General features: G+C 41.3%; 1 protein-coding gene across 2 annotated transcripts in view; it reads right to left on the minus strand.

The window, feature by feature from the left end:
* The window catches only part of FARP2 (FERM, ARH/RhoGEF and pleckstrin domain protein 2), a 76,733-nt gene that overhangs the window by 51,576 nt on the left and 5,485 nt on the right, over positions 1-19,672 (minus strand). For both annotated transcript variants that reach the window (XM_059479588.1, XM_059479589.1), the window contains exons 3-4: positions 4,565-4,669; positions 3,115-3,157 (exon numbers count right to left, since the gene is read on the minus strand). In XM_059479588.1, the coding sequence (XP_059335571.1) occupies positions 3,115-3,157; positions 4,565-4,669 (148 nt within the window). The remainder of the gene's footprint in view (positions 1-3,114; positions 3,158-4,564; positions 4,670-19,672) is intronic.

A 19,672-nucleotide genomic window follows, 5' to 3' on the forward strand; every position in this document is an offset into this window, starting at 1 on the left:
GATGCCAGCAGAGCTGGCTGGCTCCCCATGCAGATAAAAGGTATTTGCAGCCTGCTCCCAGCTTGTCTGGTAATACACATTTCCTCCCATTTCCAGAAAACTAATTTAATTTTCAAAATTCAAGAGAACCCTTGGTCATTATTTGGAACAGTCCATAATGCTCTGAATTATCAGTTCCAGCATCACAACTCACAAATCCCTGTTTCACCTGGATTTCTGAAGGAATTACTACAGAGTACAACAATCCCTCACCATGCCAGGACTGGGCACCACTGTTTTCCCATTGTTTTTCCTGCCTGAAAGCAAATGAGGCCAAGTATTGCAGAGGCAGGCAGAGCACTGGGCAGGCTGTGCTGAGCATCCACCTGATGTGCACCAGAGCCAGGCAGTGCCCCCAGGGACTCCCTGTGCTGCTGCTGTTTCAAAGCAAACTTACCCAAATTAAAAATAAATCAAACTTGTTGGAGCACAAGCAGCCTGCTTTTTAATTTATTTTAAGCACCAGGATCTCTCAAAGCTTAACAAAGTCCAGTTTAACCACATTAGTCCTAAAGTACACTGATTTTTTCTGTCTGGAATATCTGATTCCCACAGGTCAAACATTCCTTCACTCATCCTCTTGTTTGCTAATGAGAGAATAACAAACTTTGCTTTTTGACAAGTAGCTGGGAGAACTCAGACTATCACAGCTGTGACAAGAGCAGCTCCCAGCCTCCAATTCCAGAATTACCAAAGCTTTGGTCAACGACAACAACAAAAAAACACAAAAAAGCCACTAAAATCCACATCCTAATTACAGTGTAGTATCTAGAAATGAAAGGAAGCTGGAAATAACACCCTATAATGACACAGAAAGCCCACATTTGGCAGAGACTAAGGATTCTACAGTTCTAGACACAGACCAAGTGAGGGAAATAAATAGTTTTAATGATCCCAGTTAAAAGAGCAAAACTTTACATCAAATTTCTGAAAATACTGTGAGCCTCTGGAAGACCTTCACAAGGTTAAGAAGAGTCTTGCACATTCCTGATGCCAATCAAGGGGAAGTATTAATGTGGGAGCAATTTTGGAAGTGTTTCAAGCATCATTTACACCAAATGATAATAAATATAAAAAATTAAAAACATAATACTGCATATTTGCTTCTGCAGCACAACCCTCCTCTTTCTGTTTAGCCACTCTTGCCTTTCCTCTATGAATAAGTTCCACTCAAATTAGGAAAAGAAACATTTGCCCAGTCTTAATATTCAGAATTTATTTTAAGAAGCCAAATCTGAGTAAGAGAAAGAAACAAAAAGGATGTGAGAAAAAATTACCCAGGCAGGAATGGTGAATAGAATTCTGTATTCTATAAGGTAGCAGCACCTCAGAGAAGGTACCCAAATGTCAACCTGATACTGTGTGTCTGGTAGGAGGCTCAAAATTTGGATCCAAACTCCTTCCATCTGGAGAGATGCACTACTAAAACTGACTGCATTCATTTGAAATTAACTTAAAAACTCCAAACCTTATCACACAAGATAAGGTTCAACGGATGTCACAAAGCCAAAACTAACTGGGAGTAAACCAAGAATTTCACTTTTTGGAGAGGATGTCAAAGACTCAGAAGTGTCTATCTGCAGCAATCACCAGCAACATTGACCAACCACTTTGAGCAAAATCACCTTAAAGCCCATAACATCTGTGTTCCCCTGCAGCTGGACTAAAAGTTCGAAGTTTAAATTCAAAATCATTACATTCTACAGAAAAAAAAAAAAAAAACAAGCAAACAAAATCCCCAATACATAGAAAATTCATTTCAGTCAATTAGTCAATTTAAAATTGATTTCAGAACATGAACATTTGCCAGACAACTGACTGGTATCTCTTACAGAATAATATTAACAAAAAAAATTAAATAAATCTTTCAGTTTCACTGACACCACAATATGGGTGGCAGACTGTAAAGCAGCCATAAATCTTAGTACATCCCCATGATTTTAGACCATTTTAGAACAATATTTGTATCATCAGGGAACGCTGTCTGTGGTCTAAGGTCAAGTTTTCACAATTTATTTGGTATAGGAGAGGATACAGAAGGAATAACCAAGTAGCACTGCAGACCTGTGATCCATCAGATCTTTTGACTGGGACATAATTCCTTCTAGCCAGGAGCATATAAAAAGACAGCACTCCCAACATCTTTTTGGCAGGGAAAATAGAGTGAAAATATTCTGTATTCTCCCTAGGGAGCCCTATTTTGTAGATGACTTGGTTCTTCTGCTTAAAAAACAATGTTGACAAAAGTCAAAAATCATGACCTTAAAGTTAGAAAATGAGCTAGAATTGATGATTTCATATTTTCTGGCAACCAATTTTAGACAGAAGAGTAGCTAAAAGCTACTTCCCAGTACTCATTTTCAACATATTTCAATCAAGATTTGCAAAGGAGTAGGAATCCACCACACCCTCCTGACCTTGTTCCTCCACAAAGCCTCTACAATCGGAACCACAAAACAAACAAATTGCTTAACTGTGTTCTACAGAGAAAAAACAAAAAGCTGGATCTAATCTTTCAACAACATCTGAAGAACCAAGCAGCAACCTGAATTCTTCAGCTGTTTTGGGCCTTTAAAGTGCCTGTCACATTAACACCTTTTAGGTGGTATAAAGGCCATATTTCAGAGCCAAGGCAGAGGCTCTGACACTGCAGCCCCCACCCAGGTGGGACATCCCCACCTCTGCTCCTCCAGGGCAGCTGCTCCTGAGCATGTGGAAAGAGCTGCCATGGGAATGAGCCAAAATGTTCCTTTTTCTTCCCACGGTATGACAACACAACAACTTCCAAAAGCTAACACAGCAAGTGTTATATTTCACTTCAATACAGCAGCAGCTGAGCCAACCTACCCAGATATTTATCAGAGAAAGAACCCTACCCTCAGGAAGTTTCCATTCCACCCACCACACAGTGCCTATTAAAATGTCAGGTTAGCATGCCCCAGCAGGAACCACTCTCACCCCTGCCATGTGTGTTTTACAAGGAAGCATAACCAGTAAATCAAGTAGTAATTGTGAAAGCAACCCACATAAAGAAGATGTAAATTAAGGAAAACTTCCTTTTTTAAAACTACTTACTCCGTACTTGTTTAATAACAGGTTTCATAGGTTCCAGCCAAATCTGAAATTGAAGAGAAAAAATTACATTCTTATTTAATATAATATGAAAACATCAAAAGGAAATTAAAATTAAGCAGTAATTTATGAGTAGCATTTCTTCCTCAATGCAGTAATTCTTTGCTTTACAAAAAGTGTATTTCTCTATTTGAATTGACATTTCTCATGCATCAATACAAAAGCCACTGATCTGTGCTTAAAGCTCATCTGGACAGAAGAAGAGCCAGGTCAGCAAAAGCAGAGCCCCAGTGCCAAGAGGGCAGGAGTCATGCCAAAACCCACAGTCTGACAGGAGCCAGGCTGCAGAATTACAGAAAGTCTGCAGAACATGTAAAGCTCCAATGGTTTTTCCCTTCTGTGCTATTTCTGTCACTCTTCCCTACCTACTTAAGGCTTTTTACTCAATATTAACTTCCCACCATTTTTCACTTTTGACAAGCACATTTGACAAGAAAGACTTTTGTTCTAGTAAAAGGAGAATCCACAAAAGCAATGCAAAATATTCTGGAAGCTCAACCTTTTATTTTCCCCACACTTCCAAAGAGAAAATTGTTACAACACAATTATGTTTGGTGCTTACTGCCCTGTTTGTGAGACAGCTGAGGATTTTAAGAACATCATTAGCTGCAGAACAGTTTGCACACCGTGCACAAGCAACAGAAACTAAACAAGCTTTATTGTATTCCCTCAGCTCAAGAGCAGCATGGATAATGCCTTTAGCACTCCCTATATTCTCATCATATTCTCTGCATGTGAGTCCTAAAACCAAAAAAACGTAATTAAGAAAAAAGTTGAAAAAAACCAAAACAAATCAAAATTAAAGGAAAGTTTGGGGAACATTTTCTAGTTTAGAAGTCACACTGTCCTCTTTGCAAGGTTCAGGATAAGTGACTAGGAGGCTTAAAGGTGTCAGCATTGATCTAGATCAATGATTTAAAAAGCTTGCAGGCCTTTGTGCCTGCTGAGGTTTTTGTTGATTAGAAAGAGGTTTGTAATGGCTCTTCAGGAAAATTAATTGAAGACTGAATTAACTGAAGATATATATGAACACTACCAAAATTACACACCATAATTTGATTTTATAAGTGCTCTGCAGAGTACACTTTGAGTTCATGTTTCTCCTTTCAGAGGAAAGGAGGATTTTATTTCTGTCCCTGCAAGTGGGAACATCAGCAGCTATTTAACTTTATACAATTTCTGAGACTTAACAAGAAGCAGGATCTGATTCTTCTCCCTTCTTCTTCAATAGCTCTTGTCATTCTGCTGAGTAAAACAGATTTACAAGAATCCAAGAGATAATCCCACAGGAGACTACAGGAAACTGCAGCAGACTGAGACATTTTTGTCACTCAAGGAATTGCATTCACCCAACCTTTTTATAATCCCAGATTTGTCAGGGAACTGTACTCACCCAATATGACTGGATATTCTGGAACTCAATTCCAAAGTAGTCTGATTCAATCAAATTCAGATGCTTGTAAACTTCTGTCAATAACGTCTGGCCATAACATTTTGACTAAAGAAATAATAATAAAAAAGTTACAGTGAGATTAATAAGAATAAATAAGAATAAGTTTATTCTTGTTTATCTATTCTTATTATTGAATAAGCAAAAACAAATGGCATCTTTATAAACTGAAGAAAAATATCACAAAGTATAGAAATGTGCCTTTTGTTGATGGAGTGATAAAACTATGCTTTGTGCCCTCAAAAATGAAAGAAGCCCAGAAGTTTTTCTCCTCAATTTGGTAAAAAAGCCAGCTCATAAGACCTTGAGGACTTTGGCTCCAATTTAAGGATAGCCAATTGGACAGAAGCCAAAAAGTCCTGCCTAGACAATTTACTAGAAAAAGAAGAGAACAAAGAAACTAATCCCTTTTGTAAGGTGTTTTACCAGGGGCAGGAGGACCTCTTGCACCTGGCTCGATTTTTCTCTGTTTGTTATTTTACCTTTTATTAAACCTTTTTATTTCCACACTGCAATAGAAGCCATCGTGCTGATTTTAAGCCTCCAAAGGGAGCTGAGCTATCTTGGGTGAGTACTAGACCTCCAAGAGATAATGAGACCTGGCTCGAAGAAGCTACTATTACTACAAAGATTATTCACATTGTTCTTGTCACTGTAACACACAAACATCTCATATACAAGACTCCACACAAAAATCCTTCACAAAAGCAGAGGAACTGAAGTTGACAGGGGCCACTGGAGGTCACCTACCCTCAGCCTCCTGCTGCCAGCAGGGTCAGCAGAGAGCTGAGCAGAGCAGCTGTGGGCTATTTGCAGCTCCCTCAGTAAACCCACACGTTTGTTTGTGTAGCTGAGGGCTGTGGCTGGAGCAGGAGCTGCCAAACCCTGCTGCACACAGACCCTCACTCACTCCTCCCCACAGCAGGAGCCCCAGGGACACCCCCAGGCTGGGAATGCCTGCGGACAGCAGGAACCCAACCAAACCTCCTCTCACACCACACTGCCTGGGGAACCCTGTCAACCAATCTCCCTCAAGGAACTCACTCACAAACCCCTTCTGAGAGCCCAGTTAGGGGCAAAGCCACAAGCAGCAGCAGAAAGCAGCTACAGGAGAGAGCAGGAGAATTCCACAGCACATCCACACTTGGGGCTGCTGGTTCAGTCACTCAGTTTGCTCTGCACCTCTCACTGCAGCAGGCACCAGAGAAAACCAGCACTGCTAAACCCACACATCAGCCCATCTGCATCACCCAGCAAAGAATCCAAAAGGCTGTCCCAGCCCATCCCAGCAACACACAAAACCTTGCATGGCCACCCCAAAAGGCTGTCCCAGCCCATCCCAGGAACACACTAAACCCTGCATGGCCACCAAGCTCCACCTTGGGCCACAAAGCAGTGCCCCAGCTGTGGGACAGGGTGTGGCACCATTCTGGATGGATGACTGGGTTATCCAGCACAATGCACTGACAGCCTTGATGCCACTGTGGTTTGGTTCATTTGGAAAAGTCCAGTGATGGAAGACTCTATGATTTTCCCATCAAAGCAGGCACAGAGTTCTGTCATGACTCTACACACCCACAATAGTATCTGCTTTAAAAGTATTAGGCATTATAATAAATTATCACAGAGTCACAGGATGGTTTGGGTAGGAAAGGACCTTAAAACTCATCCAGTTCCAACCCCTGCCATGGGCAGGGACACCTTCCACTGTCCAGGTGGCTCCAAGCCCTGTCCAGCCTGGCCTGAAACACTTCCAGGGATCCAGGGCAGACACAGCTTCTCTGGGCACCCTGTGCTAGGACTTCACTACTCTCACACCAGGAAAGAATTTCACATGGAAGAATTTCTTCTCAACATTTCATCTCAATCTACCCTTCTTCATTTTAAAGCCAAATTAGTGATAGAATTAGAATAATTTAATACAATGCAAATTAAAATATCTGAGGGCAAGAATGTGTTATTTTAGGCTTAAAAGATAAAAAACAAGGGAAACATTGGGGAAAAAGTTTCATATGATTGAGGTGAATAAAAAAATTCAAAAGTAATCACCTCTTACAGGAAAAAGATATAAACTGTCAATGCTTTTAGAACTGTGCAAATGCCTCTATATTAAAAAAACCTAAAATTTCATAGAGAAAGTCTGACAGTCCTGCAGTGCTGCAAATCTGAAATAGCTTTGGTATCTGCAGTGGTGTGAGCAAAGCTGACTGAATGCAACCCTGGAACCTCAGAGAAAAGCAGAAACAGGACACAAGATGGGCTTGTACCTCTCACTCAGGCTTTCACCAGCCATGGTACCTGTAAGAGCAGCCACAGCTTCAGTCAGGTGAATTCATCTGGTGCAAACACAAATAATTCAAAAAGTTTCTTGGTATCACACTGGCTCAGGCCACTAATGCTGAAACCCCTAAATAAAACTGCAAGTCAGGAGAAACGATGCAATTCTCAGTGACTGCAGATGTACAGAGATGCCAGGATGAGTGCTGACATGGTACGTGAATATGAGTACTCATCTCTTTTTCTGAACAGGTTTTATGATGGCATTTTCTTGGGAAGAATAATACAGCTGCACTTTTTTAGCCAAAATCTGTGCTTCCAGAAGACTCTGTGGGTATGGGTTTTTGTTTTTAAATGGTGACAACGAAATTAGGGTGATACAGGTAATGATAAACCACATCTCCAGTAAATTACATTATTTCTGTCATGCCTCCTGAACACTTCCCATGCAGGTTACAGACTCTGCCACAGGAGACATTTATGCCTGGAGAAATGAATTTTGGCAATCAAGTTTTTTAATTTTTAACTGAAACACATCTCTTGCTATTCACAGAGTGAATAGGGTGGAAGAGACCTTAAAGACCATGGAGTCCAACCCAACCCCAACAGCTCAACTCAACCCTGGCACCCAGGGCCACATCCAGGCTTGGTTAAACACACCCAGGGATGGGGACTCCACCACCTTCCTGGGCAGCCATTCCAGAACTTTATCACCTTTCTGTAAAAAACTCTTTCCTAATATCCAACCTCAATTTCCCTTGGTGCAGCTGGAGGCTGTGTGCTCTGTTTGTGTCAGTGCTGCTGGAGAGAGCCCAGCCCCAGCTGAGCACAGGCACCTTTCAGGGAGACTGGTGAGGGCACCTCTGAGTCTCCTTTTCTCCAGGCTGAGCACCCCCAGCTCCCTCAGCTGCTCCTCAATGGATTTGTGCATGAATCTTAAAATAGTAACAGAAGCAAATATCCTCAAATCTAGCAGGACCCTTGTTTTTTAAGGTCTATTGTGCACCTCCTTCTCCCAGGCCCCACAGAAGGGAACACTTTTGAGGCAGCAACACCCTGACCGAGCTCATGTGCAGAAAATGGGACGTGCACTTTGCCTTTCCATGGTACAAACCTTTAGAAGCCTCTGAACAGGACATGTCCTGTGACCCAGGTCTCTGATTTCTCATTCATGAAACAAAAAACCAATTCTGGTTCCAGCAACCACCTTTTGTTAGAGCTGACACAGTTGGATTCACTCCTGAAAGATGCCTGCTGACAATCAGACAAGTTTTACAGCCAAACTGTGCTGCACTATCAAGGGATCTGTGTGCAGGGATAGTTCCACACAGGCATTAAAATGATCCCAACTGGATTTTAATACACAGCTTTCTTCCTTTCCCACTGAGCCACATCTTCTGGCTCCATCAAGTTCTGTGCCTGAAGACAATCTAGCTGCCTTCATCTCTCCCAAAAAAATAAGTTTTATGGCACAGATCCCTGGCACTTCTCCCCTTCCACTGTCAAGTCCATGCTCCTTCAAGAGAAACTGGAGATGAAGAAATTTAGATGGTTGGAGCTGGAAGCACTTGGCAACCAATTAAATTATAAAGGTGCCATCCAAATGTTAAAAGTGTAAAATAATTTTGCTTGGGTTACCAACTGTAATTTTGGGTGTCATTTTCAATGAAAAGCTAAGAAAAACCTCAGTTTAAGCTCAGTATCATTTTGCATCCTTCAAAGGATAAATATCACATTTTGAAAGAACAGTATTAATTTTATTTTAAAATAAAAATGAGGTTCAAAAGCTTGAGACAGAACACAGTCTTTTATTATTTTGCCTCAAATTCTTTGGGAAAACTCCTCCTAGGAGTATTTGGTTCCTCAAGTTGTTTATTGCATTTATAACCATCCTTTCAAACAGAAATGAAAGTAACACAGTGGGCAGCTCCATGTCATTGTTTCATTTGCATAAAAGCAGCACAAAGCAAAATATTTGAAGTAATTTCTTAATTACTGTAATTCTGACAGCAGGGCAAGTAGCTGCATGACTGCATTTCATAAAGGTCCTGCTTTCAATACAAATTCACAACATAGCATACTTTCCATTCCAAACCTCTCAATTACTCTTTATTTTCTGCCAAGACAATGACTACTGATATTGCTGTATTCCACACAAGAAAAGAAGAAAAAATGGGGCAAAAATATTATATTTCACATAAAAATATTTTAAAACAAATTAATTTTAAAATATTATATTTCACATTAAAAAGAAGAAAAAATGGGTCAAAAAACCTAAATAGGCAGCTAACAACAGCTTTCCTTGGTGACCCTGCTCTAACTGTACTGTGGATAATTTTAATGAGTCACCATTAAAAGACTGATAAGTAGAATAGATTTATTTCAAATTGATTTCTATAGTGAAATCAAACTTTAAAAGCTCCCTCAAAGCTGCACAAGTGCCAGCAGGTACCCTGACAGCCAGCCATGGCACAGAGAGCTCTGTGTGGCAAGAGAAACCCCAAACCAAACCCCAAACCCCTCCCAGTGCTAAGACAGCATCAAACAGGAACAACCATTCCCAGCTGAAGGTTCTTGCCTCAAGGAAATATCTCTATTTTTTACCTTATCAAAAGAATAAATATATTTAATGTTAGGAGTGCTTAGGACAGAGGAATAAAATATTTTTTTTTTTAGTAGTAACAGCAGTTATTTTTGTTTTATAGAACAATATAATCACAGGATGGTTTGGGTAGAAAGAGACCTTAAAAAAACTCATCCAGTGCCACCCCTGCCATGGGCAGGGACACCTCCCACTGTCCCAGGTGCTCCAAGCCCTGTCCAGCCCGGCCTTGGGCACTGCCAGGGATCCAGGGGCAGCCACAGCTGCTCTGGGCACCTGTGCCAGGGCCTCACCTCTCTCACAGGGAAGAATTTCTTCTCAACATTTAATCTAAATCTACCCTTCTTCATTTCAAAGCCAAATTAGTGATAGAATTAGAATAATTCAATACAATGCAAATTAAAATATCTGAGAGCAGGAACGTTCTATTTTCTTCTGTCCCAAGTTCTCCAAGCCCTGTCCAACCTGGCCTTGGGCACTTCCAGGGGTCCAGGGGCAGCCACAGCTTCTCTGGACACCCTGTGCCAGGGCCTCATCACCCTCACAGGGAACAATTCCTTCCCAATATGCCATCCATCCCTGCCCTCTGGCAGTGGGAAGCCATTCCCTGTGTCCTGTCACTCCATGTTTTGTCCCCAGTCCCTCTCCAGCTCTCCTGGAGCCCCTTTAGGACCTTGAGGTCCTCCTAGAGCTTTCTCTTGTCCAGGCTCCTTCTCTTCAGCCTGGCTCCAGAGCAGAGGGGCTCCAGCCCTTGGAGCATCCCCATGGCCTTCTCCAGACTCACTCCAGCAGATCCATGTATTCCTGATGGGATCTCACCAGAGCAGAGCAGAGGGGGACAATCAAGCCCAGTGTTATTTGCTATTTTCTCAAATATCACTGCTACATGGCAGATCCCCCCTCTGCCATAATGTCTGAACTTAGGAAGAGAGAAATGCAAACTCAGCCTAGGATTTTCAGCAGACCATAGCTCAGTATCATAGCTCAAAATCAAGGCTTCCTCTCTACCTCCCAAACTTGTCTTCCAGGACATCTTAACTTTCTGTTTCCACATATTTTAATTTAAAAACCAAAAACCCCCATATTTTCATAAGGACTAGTACTCTCATCTTCCAAAACTGGCATACTGTCCTTGCTCCAACTTTCCAAAAAGGAAATCCACTTTTGGCAGCAGATAAACTGGAAGGGAAAATCAGTCCAAAAGTCAAGAGTTTGGAAAAAAAAGTGTAATAAAGCTGAGGTATAGAATGGAAACTCTTGTGCAGAGCCACTGGACCCAAGCAGCAGCAAACACCTTGGATTTTTGTGTCACAGAAATCAGAAATCTGCATGTCAGGAGAGCAATTCCTCCAGTTAACAGTGGATGTGCATGAGAGGCAGAAGTTTAGGTTTGACATCATCACTCACAAGCAGCCAACACAGAGCACCCTGTTTAAATAAATTTAAATAAAGGCCACTTCAGCATGGATTTTTATTGTTTTTTTTTCTTCAGGCCACTTTAAAAGTTTTCCTAATGAAAAAGTGATTTTTCACTTTATAAGAAATTAAAAAAATAGACAAATCGCAGCTAAACATAGATTTGTTATTTCCTTTCTTAATCAGAAATATGCAAACATTTTGGTGAGTTGATAGCTCTGTTTATCTCCAACCCTTCTGTAATCTGTTAGATCTCTGTCCAAATGAAGCGTGAGACAGAAAAAACACTCTCAAAAGTCCCTGTTAATAATCATCATTAATGCCACATGTAAACAAAACTGCATTTCTGAATGCAGGGTGGACATCAGAATCTTTATTAGAAAGAAGGAAATAATCTAATACCAGGAGGTATTAGAGGAATACCAGCCATCAACTTTGTGCTTTCATGGCTGAAACAAGATGACCTTACAGCTCCATACCCAGTATTCAATCTGCAGACTGGAAAAGCAAGAAACAACTGCCTTCCTTTGCAGTCCTTTATTGGTTTTCTCAGTTCTGATAGGAACTAGTAACTCCAAGGAAAATACTCCCTGATTCCCCACTAAAACAAGCACCAGGTAACAACTCTGCCAAACACTCTTTTCATGTGCTCAGCCAAATTGCTTAAATACTATTTTATTTTGATCATCTGAACATTTAACAATAAGTTTAAGCTTCAATTCTTTCAATTTTTCTTTTAACTCTTTGTGAAGAAAAGGGAATTTAAATACATTTATATTATCCACCCTTCTATACTGACTTTACTAAGACCACATCAAGAATATTCTGCAGAGCATTTAACAGCTTCCAGAGCACAGGATGCAGCTTCATTATCACAAAATGAGATAGAGCTCACTTTCATCTTGAAAGTTCTTCTTTATAAAAAAGAAGAAGTTATTATGTTACAGAAAAAAGAATTATTGTGTTACAGCATATCCACACTGCACTGAAGTATCATTTACTCAACTATGGAAGCTACAAACTCAAATAAAAATCTTGGAGCTATTTAAAGTTCCATTATTACACTCCATACTGGGCATTTTTTTGTTTAGGAGAAAAAATAAAATTCTAGGACTCTCTCCCAATTTTTTTTTTCTCCTAGGATTTCAGTGGTTGCTTTTGATGTGGTTTTGTCAGGGTTTTTTAAAGCAGAATCCACAGCCAGACAAATTATTCTAGAAATGGAAGCCTCTGGCTCATTTAATTAAGGCTAGCTTTAAAATTATGATCATTTAAAGGATCATTTAAGGCAATGTCAAAGCACTGAACCAGCTCTACCCAACAAACAAGCTTTTCCAGAGTGGCTAGACTTGCTGGATGTCTGAAAGTAGGAAAACAACAACTGGTTGACATGGGAAGACATTCCCAAAAGGGAGGGAATTATATGAATGAGACTGGGAAATGTATACTTGGGCAGAGAGCATGTAGACACAAAAAATGGTCCTGAGTTTTTAGAAATGGTGCTGAAATACCTGGAGTACTCAGAATAAAACTGCTGTAGAGTACCTGGGGAAGAAGGAAGCACATTAATTAACTTGGGCCACATCCTTGGACAGAGTTTCACAGGTACTGCTGGATGATTTGGCACCAGAGTTCTTGCTTGTTAATAATTAAACATCCAGGTGACAACAGTGACAGTACCACAGAGGGGAGCAGCTTTGGGGTAGCTGATCCCAAATTCAGGTCCATAGCAGAAAGTCTGAGCACCTCCTTTGTTCACACAAGGTAATAAAGAGAAGGAATGAGAAGTCAGGAGACTGATCTCAGTTTTTCCCCCTTGAACCTTCCTACAGCCATTCCCTCAGGCCTGGCCACCCCACACACTCAGAGTGCTGCTGCTCCTGAGACCTTGCACAGCTTCATTTCATAGGCATGTACATGCATACATGCATATAAATAAAACTCTATATTTTTAAGTCATTTTAAACATAGAAAATACTCTGTTTTCCTCTGTTCATAAAAAAAAAACAAACAAACAAAAAAAAAAAAACCTAAAACACCACCTCAGTAAAATTGCAAGTCTTTCAACTTTAATTATGCTTTTGCCTCAAAACCATCATCCATGCCCACATTTACCAGATTTGATCTGGCCTTTCATACAATTACAGAATAGGTCAGGTTGGAAGGGACCTTAAACCCATCTCATTCCAATTTTTACCATGGGCAGGGACACCTCCCACTGTCCCAGGTTGCTCCAAGCCCTGTCCAGCCTGGCCTTGGGCACTGCCAGGGATCCAGGGGCAGCCACAGCTGCTCTGGGCAGCTGTCCCAGGGCCTGCCCACCCTCCCAGGGAACAATTCCTCCCAATATCCCATCCATCCCTGCCCTCTGACAGTGGGAAGCCATTCCCTGTGTCCTGTCACTCCAGAACCTTGTCCCAAGTCCCTCTCCAGCTCTCCTGGAGCCCCTTCAGGTGCTCAAAGACCTCAGTAAGGGCTCCCCAGAGATTTTCCTTCTCCAGGCTGCACAATCCCAGCTCTCCCAGCCTTCCCTCCTAGGAGATGAGTTACAGCACGCAGGGACTGCACTTCCCCTGCAAGGTGTTAGGCTACCCCAGGCTGACACTTCTTTGAGGAAATCTGCCCAAAGGAAATAATTTAAAACATCTAGAAGACAGTTATGACAGACTCCTTGGACAAAAGACAAACACAAATTGGGTATTTTTACAGAAAAGGCCAACAGTCCCTTTTGTTTTGTGCAAAACTGAAGTGGTCCCAGCTGTCCTAACATCACTCCCCACTGTACTTTGAGCAGAGGTGGTGATGGGTTAATAAATACCCACAAGCCAGATTAGATAAGGCCAAGCTTTTCTAACTTCCCCATTTCCAGCAGGGGTTTCCTACACCCCTGGCTTCAGGCTGCCTGCCTGACAAGTGGGCTGAGGGCACAGCAACATTCTCCTGCTTTATTTCAGCTGAAGATGTGTCAGACAGTGCTAACAGAGTTCCTACAAAGCTTTGGGGTTTTTTTCCTTTTCTAATTCTTGTTTTTATTAATGAATGACTGCTCAGTCAGAGAGAGGAGCCCACTCCCCTCCCATATCCAACACTCCAGCCTTGAACAGAAAACCTCTCATGCCAGGCATTGCCACCATAGCACAGCTTTTTAAATATTCCATATATATGGTCTGTCTCTTACCCAAGTAGGCAGCACTGCCTTTCCAAACAGGAATTTGGCTGCAGGGAGAAAGGGCTGACCCACAGGTGTGCATTTGCAACCTGTATAGGTAAATGCACATCCCCAAGTCTGTGTGCTCTGAACCCTGGGAGTACCATGACACAAAATCCTGGCTCAGCTCTAAGTCCCCTTCTCCAGTAGGCACAAACCTAAAATTTCTCTGCTCTCAGCACACTGAACTTCTGTAGCTGTCTTTGGCTGCTCGTGGGCTGATTCTTGGTTTGCTTTTGGGTTTCTTCCCTTTCAGGCTCCCTGTATTTTACAGAATTACCCATCTGTGAGCCACCACACCCAAAAGAGGTTTAAAAGGTTTCCAGTGGACTTATTCTTGGTTTTTTTGTAGAATACAGCATTTCCTACAGCCATTTTGGTTGAATGGCATAAGACTGATTTCAGCTGATTTTCACTATTCTACATCAGCAGATTATGAAAACAGAAACAAACACCTGCCTAGTCACACAAACTGTTATAAATTCAATTCACAACTATTAAAAATTAATATTTCAAGGACTGTAATAATACTTGATCACCATTTTCCTAAATGGTTTCTGCGTTTTAAGATGCCAATTTTTTGCACAGGGATATTCAGACTGCTTTTTCTTTATTGCAGCACAACTCAAATTTCTTTACACATAATGTGACACCTAAGGTCAAGAGAACTGTAAAATTATAATTTTGGCTTATATGATTTAAGTTAATATTTTTCCTTAAAAAAAAAATAATCAAAAAAACACTTGAATGGACAAAACACACACTCTAAATGTCTGTCAATAAAATGGCTGTGGTTTCACCTTTCCCCACCCCATACCACATTCCTACATGGCATCAAAAAAGTCCAGCTTCCAAACACAAAATAACAGGCCTAAAAATATATATAGTGGAATCAAACAGCACACAAAATGCAAAGCTTTAGTTACCTTCTTTTTAAAGCCTGTAATAATTGCAAATTTAAAAGAGTGAATTACTAACTTTCTCTTCTGAGGTCAGATAAAAATAAATCCTAAGGCAGCTTATTTGCCATATTTAGGAGACTCAAACTGAAGCAATGACAAACATCTGGCTATGATTCTTTCTGGAATTTTGAATATTTCTTCCTGGCTAGGGAAGAAAAACACTGTGAGCTGACCAACAGCACCTCAATTCCTCCAGCACAGCACTTAATAGGATTCAGCAGCAGACTATTCCTTGACTCCTCACATATTTAAGCTGTTAATACTTTCACAGCACAGAGGGGGAAAGCCTTCATGCAAGGAAGGTCTGAGCAGGCACAGGGAGAGCAAGGCACAGGCAGGAGGGCACAAGTGCCAGAGCCAGGGCTGGGCTGGGCTGCCTGTGCCATCAGCAGCGTGCCCAGGGCTCCTCATGGCACACAGCAAGTGCTTTTCAGAGCCCACAGCATTATCTCAGTGTTTAACACATGTTTCTCACTTAAAATTGCTCAATAACAGCAGGTAAAAGCTGCATCATTTCTGCACCATCCCCATGGAAGTTCTTGGGGCACTAAAACTACCAAAACTCTGGTACTGAGAGCAGCATTTGCCATGTGCAGGAGTGGGAAACACTCCCCAAACCATGGGAAGGATTTTGCTTGACTCCTCACATATTTAAGCTGTTGATACTTTCACAGCACAGAAGGGAAAGCCTTCATGCAAGGAAGGTCTGAGCAGGCACAGGGAGAGCAAGGCACAGGCAGGAGGGCACAAGTGCCAGAGCCAGGGCTGGGCTGGGCTGCCTGTGCCACCAGCAGCGTGCCCAGGGCTCCTCATGGCACACAGCAAGTGCTTTTCAGTGCCCACAGCATTATCTCAGTGTTTAACACATGTTTCTCACTTAAAATTGCTCAATAACAGCAGTTAAAAGCTGCATCATTTCTGCACCATCCCCATGGAAGTTTTTGGGGCACCAAAGCTACCAAAATTCTGCTGCTGAGAGAACATTTGCCATGTGCAGGAGTGGGAAACACTCCCCAAACCATGGGAAGGATATTGCAGTCAGATTGCTTCCTCTGCCATCCCAAAAACTTCCTGCAGCCCCAGCCCAGCTCCTGATTTCAGGGCCTCCAATGGCTGCTCAAAAACAATGGGCATCCCAGGGGAAGCCACTTTCATGGCACCTTTTCAATCACAGATAACTGCAGACTGCACAGAAACCAGAATAATCAGAGTTATTCTATTCCATTCTAAACATGAGGATGGAGAGTAGCTTTGCACTTTTATTAATGCAATTTATAAATTTCAATAAGCCAAGGAAGTGCCCAGCAAAGGCACTATCACTGTCAGAGTAATCAAGTACACATTTTCATTTAGTACAGAATGAGCCACTTTGGTTTTGTAGTAATTAATAGTTTTGCAGGGTACATCAATGAACAAAGCAGACAAGAGCAGTGAGAGGACACTAATTAATAATAAAATAAAGGGAAATTACAGTGTAATCTTATCTAATTAGTCTGTTCTCAAGAATGGCAGTGGAGTCCACCCTTGTCAGAGGGAGAGGGACACCTCAGACAGCATGGCAGGGATGCAGAACTTCATTACTGCATTACACACCAAAAAAATTAAAAAGAAATTACTTCTGTTCTCAAAACAACCCAACAAAGATTAGCACAAAAGAAAAAAGAAAATATCCAGTTGAAGTTTTCCCTTAGAGTCAAGCAGGCAGATCCTATAATAAATTGTACAAATATTTTTGATTCCCAAATTTCATCTGACATCCAAGCAGAAGGAGAAGAGGAAGTACATGCCATTGAAGAAGCACCAAGTTCTCCCCAAACAATTCAGTAAACTTGAAGCATAATAATATAAACTACTTTTTCTGGGGCACTTCCTCATAGCATAGAGAATATTTCATGTAAAAGAATTTCCTAAATGACACATATCACACAGGCCAAATATTAAACATCATCTGCTGGCAGCAATTCCATTAAATGTCATTTTGGTGAATTCAACCCAGCCCAGACCCTTTTACTTAAGAGTCTGCCACATTTTTGTCCTGATCGAAAGCCTCCAAGTTTAATCTCTTCAGAAAATCTGGAAAGCTGGCAGAACTTCTGCTGTAAAACCCTGATTACTTTGAAGTGTGAACTAAATTGAATTTACCAATCATTCATCTCACGGTCTGCAAAACCTCCCTTTGGACTTATTTTGGAGAGAAGAGGCCAGGTAACCCATGAAATGGCACATGCCAGATTAGAGCTGACTAAACAAGCTGGCTGTAAAAAGGGGAAAAAAACAACTCGTGGAAATAGTGAATATTGCAGCCTAGCTTTGAATGGATATGTTTCATTCTCTCTTCTCTTTTGGAAGGGAAAGGAAAACCCATAAATAGCCCATTTTCAGTTGTTTTAAACTCCAGAAAACATTGAGTATTTCTCCATCCCCTAACATTCAAACAAGATTCATTGGAGGAAGTCTCTGCCCAACACACTTTAAAGAATAATTCCCTCTTAGTAATCAATAAAATTCCTACTTAGAAATCAAACCTTATGAAACAGATGGAGAAAATGGACAGAGCCAGTGGACATAAAAGGTGGTAAAATGTAGCTATGTGGAACTTTCAGCAAACTGTTCCAGATACACCAACAACACAAAGAAAAAACTGTTCTTTCCCATTTTGTTCTCTCTCCATCCATTACATCACTCTGTCAGTCTCTTTCCTTGCTCTTTGGCAAGTTAAGAAGTCAAGTGGGCTACCAAAAAGGGCAACCACCAACTCCTGCCAGGAGAGAAGCAAGTTTTAAACTCATCTTGGAGAAAGGAAGGGATGACAGGTAAAGCTGCATGGATTAAGTTGTTGCTGTGGCTACTCTGTTCATCCCATATGGTTAAAAATGCTCCTGTGGCTCATTTTAGGCAGGGAGGAATAAACAGGGTTACTGCAGCAGGTTCCCCACCACACTGCACAGGGAAGCTGATCCTACACTCAGTCTGTCTGTCCTTCCACTGACACACCACTTTTCCCAATAAAAAGTCACTTGCCATAGCTCTTACAGACAGAAAAATGATTTTTGCCCAAAATCATTTGGTTAAAAAAGCCCCAAACCCCTTTTGGGATCACCCCATCTCCCCAGGCAGGCAGTGACAAAAGGCCTGAGTGCCACTGCACTGACAAACTACAGCTGACCTGAATCAAACACAAACCCCAGCTGATCACATCTTGTTTTCACAGCTAGTGACAAAAATTACAAAAGCAAAGAGAATGGGCAAGTGGCCTGGCAATGTGACCCTGCACTCCTCCAGGACAGCTGCTTGGCCACCAGTTTCTCTAATTGCTTTTTGCAAAATGACTGTGCTAGCACACACACCTATTCAGCAGTGTCACTGCCTTTTCCTAATTCCTGCTCTCAATAATAAGTGAAAAATTCCCATTTTCCACAACAAACAGCAGTCAGCAGCTCCTGCTATCCCAACAGCTCACCAGAGAAATCAGGCAGATGGTCACAGTTTAATACCTCATGCCTGTTTTCTATCATTTGCTACCTTATTTAGCCAAAACTGAAAGGCCATGGAGGCAGTGTTAGCTGGACTGTAATGCCACAGCTGCTGACTCTGGACCTTTTTGTGCTCAGTGCTCTGAGGCTGACCCAAGGCTGACCCCTCTTCCTCATCACTCCCAGCATCAGGCATGAGGTTTTTAAGTTTTTCAGTTCCAACTGATCTCATAAAGAAAAGCAGCACAATATTAATTATGCTAGTGCCTGAATTTGGGTGTTTCTGTGGGTGCCATAATCAGAGAGAGCTTTCCAGGTAAAGAAAACTAAGACAGCTCCTAATTATGGTTAACACATACAGCACAACAGCTGAAAGCCCAGAAACCTGGCCTTGCCCTGACTTTCAAAATTACAGAGCTGAGGGTGTTACTTGGAGCTGTTTTCTTCTTTTTTGAATCAAAACACAAAAGCACATCTACATCAACTTGGAAAAATAAATAAAATTATCCTTCAAAAGAACCAAAGTCAGCAGATTTTGTAAAAAAATATTCTAACATAACATAAAGGGAAAAAAAGAGGCTTTTGTGTTCTATGTGGTACATGAGGGATGGGTGGGTTTGCAGCACCAGACACTCTGTGCTCAATGGGAAGGATGCAGGCACAGCCTCACTCTAAAAAACAAAAAACAGATTTCACATCTGAGACTTGAACAGCTGGACAGAATCTGTGGAACACATCCCCAAATCCAGTATTTCTTCAGAGTTCCACAGCCATCTTTTTCACTCTATTTGAAAAATCTTTTTTGAGTCTGTGCAATGAATTAAAGCTCCAAGTGGTAATTCTAAATTACTGATGACAGTTTGATACTAATGTAGAATATCTGATAGCTGAGTATCTTCACTACAACACAGTTGTTTTCTAACAACAGATCCCAGGCAAACTAGAATTTAACTCAGAGGTTAATGCTGAAAATGTAACAAGAATTGAAAGGAAAAAAAAACTAGTTTCAAAGCAGAATCTCCCTAATTTGTGCATGGCTTCTATGTCTCATGGCAGAATTCCCCAAGCATACTTTTAAATCAACATTTTCAGAAACACTGAACTGACACTGCT

The sequence above is a fragment of the Ammospiza nelsoni genome, chromosome 10 (assembly GCF_027579445.1).
Source record: "Ammospiza nelsoni isolate bAmmNel1 chromosome 10, bAmmNel1.pri, whole genome shotgun sequence".
In the NCBI taxonomy this organism is placed as follows: domain Eukaryota; kingdom Metazoa; phylum Chordata; class Aves; order Passeriformes; family Passerellidae; genus Ammospiza; species Ammospiza nelsoni.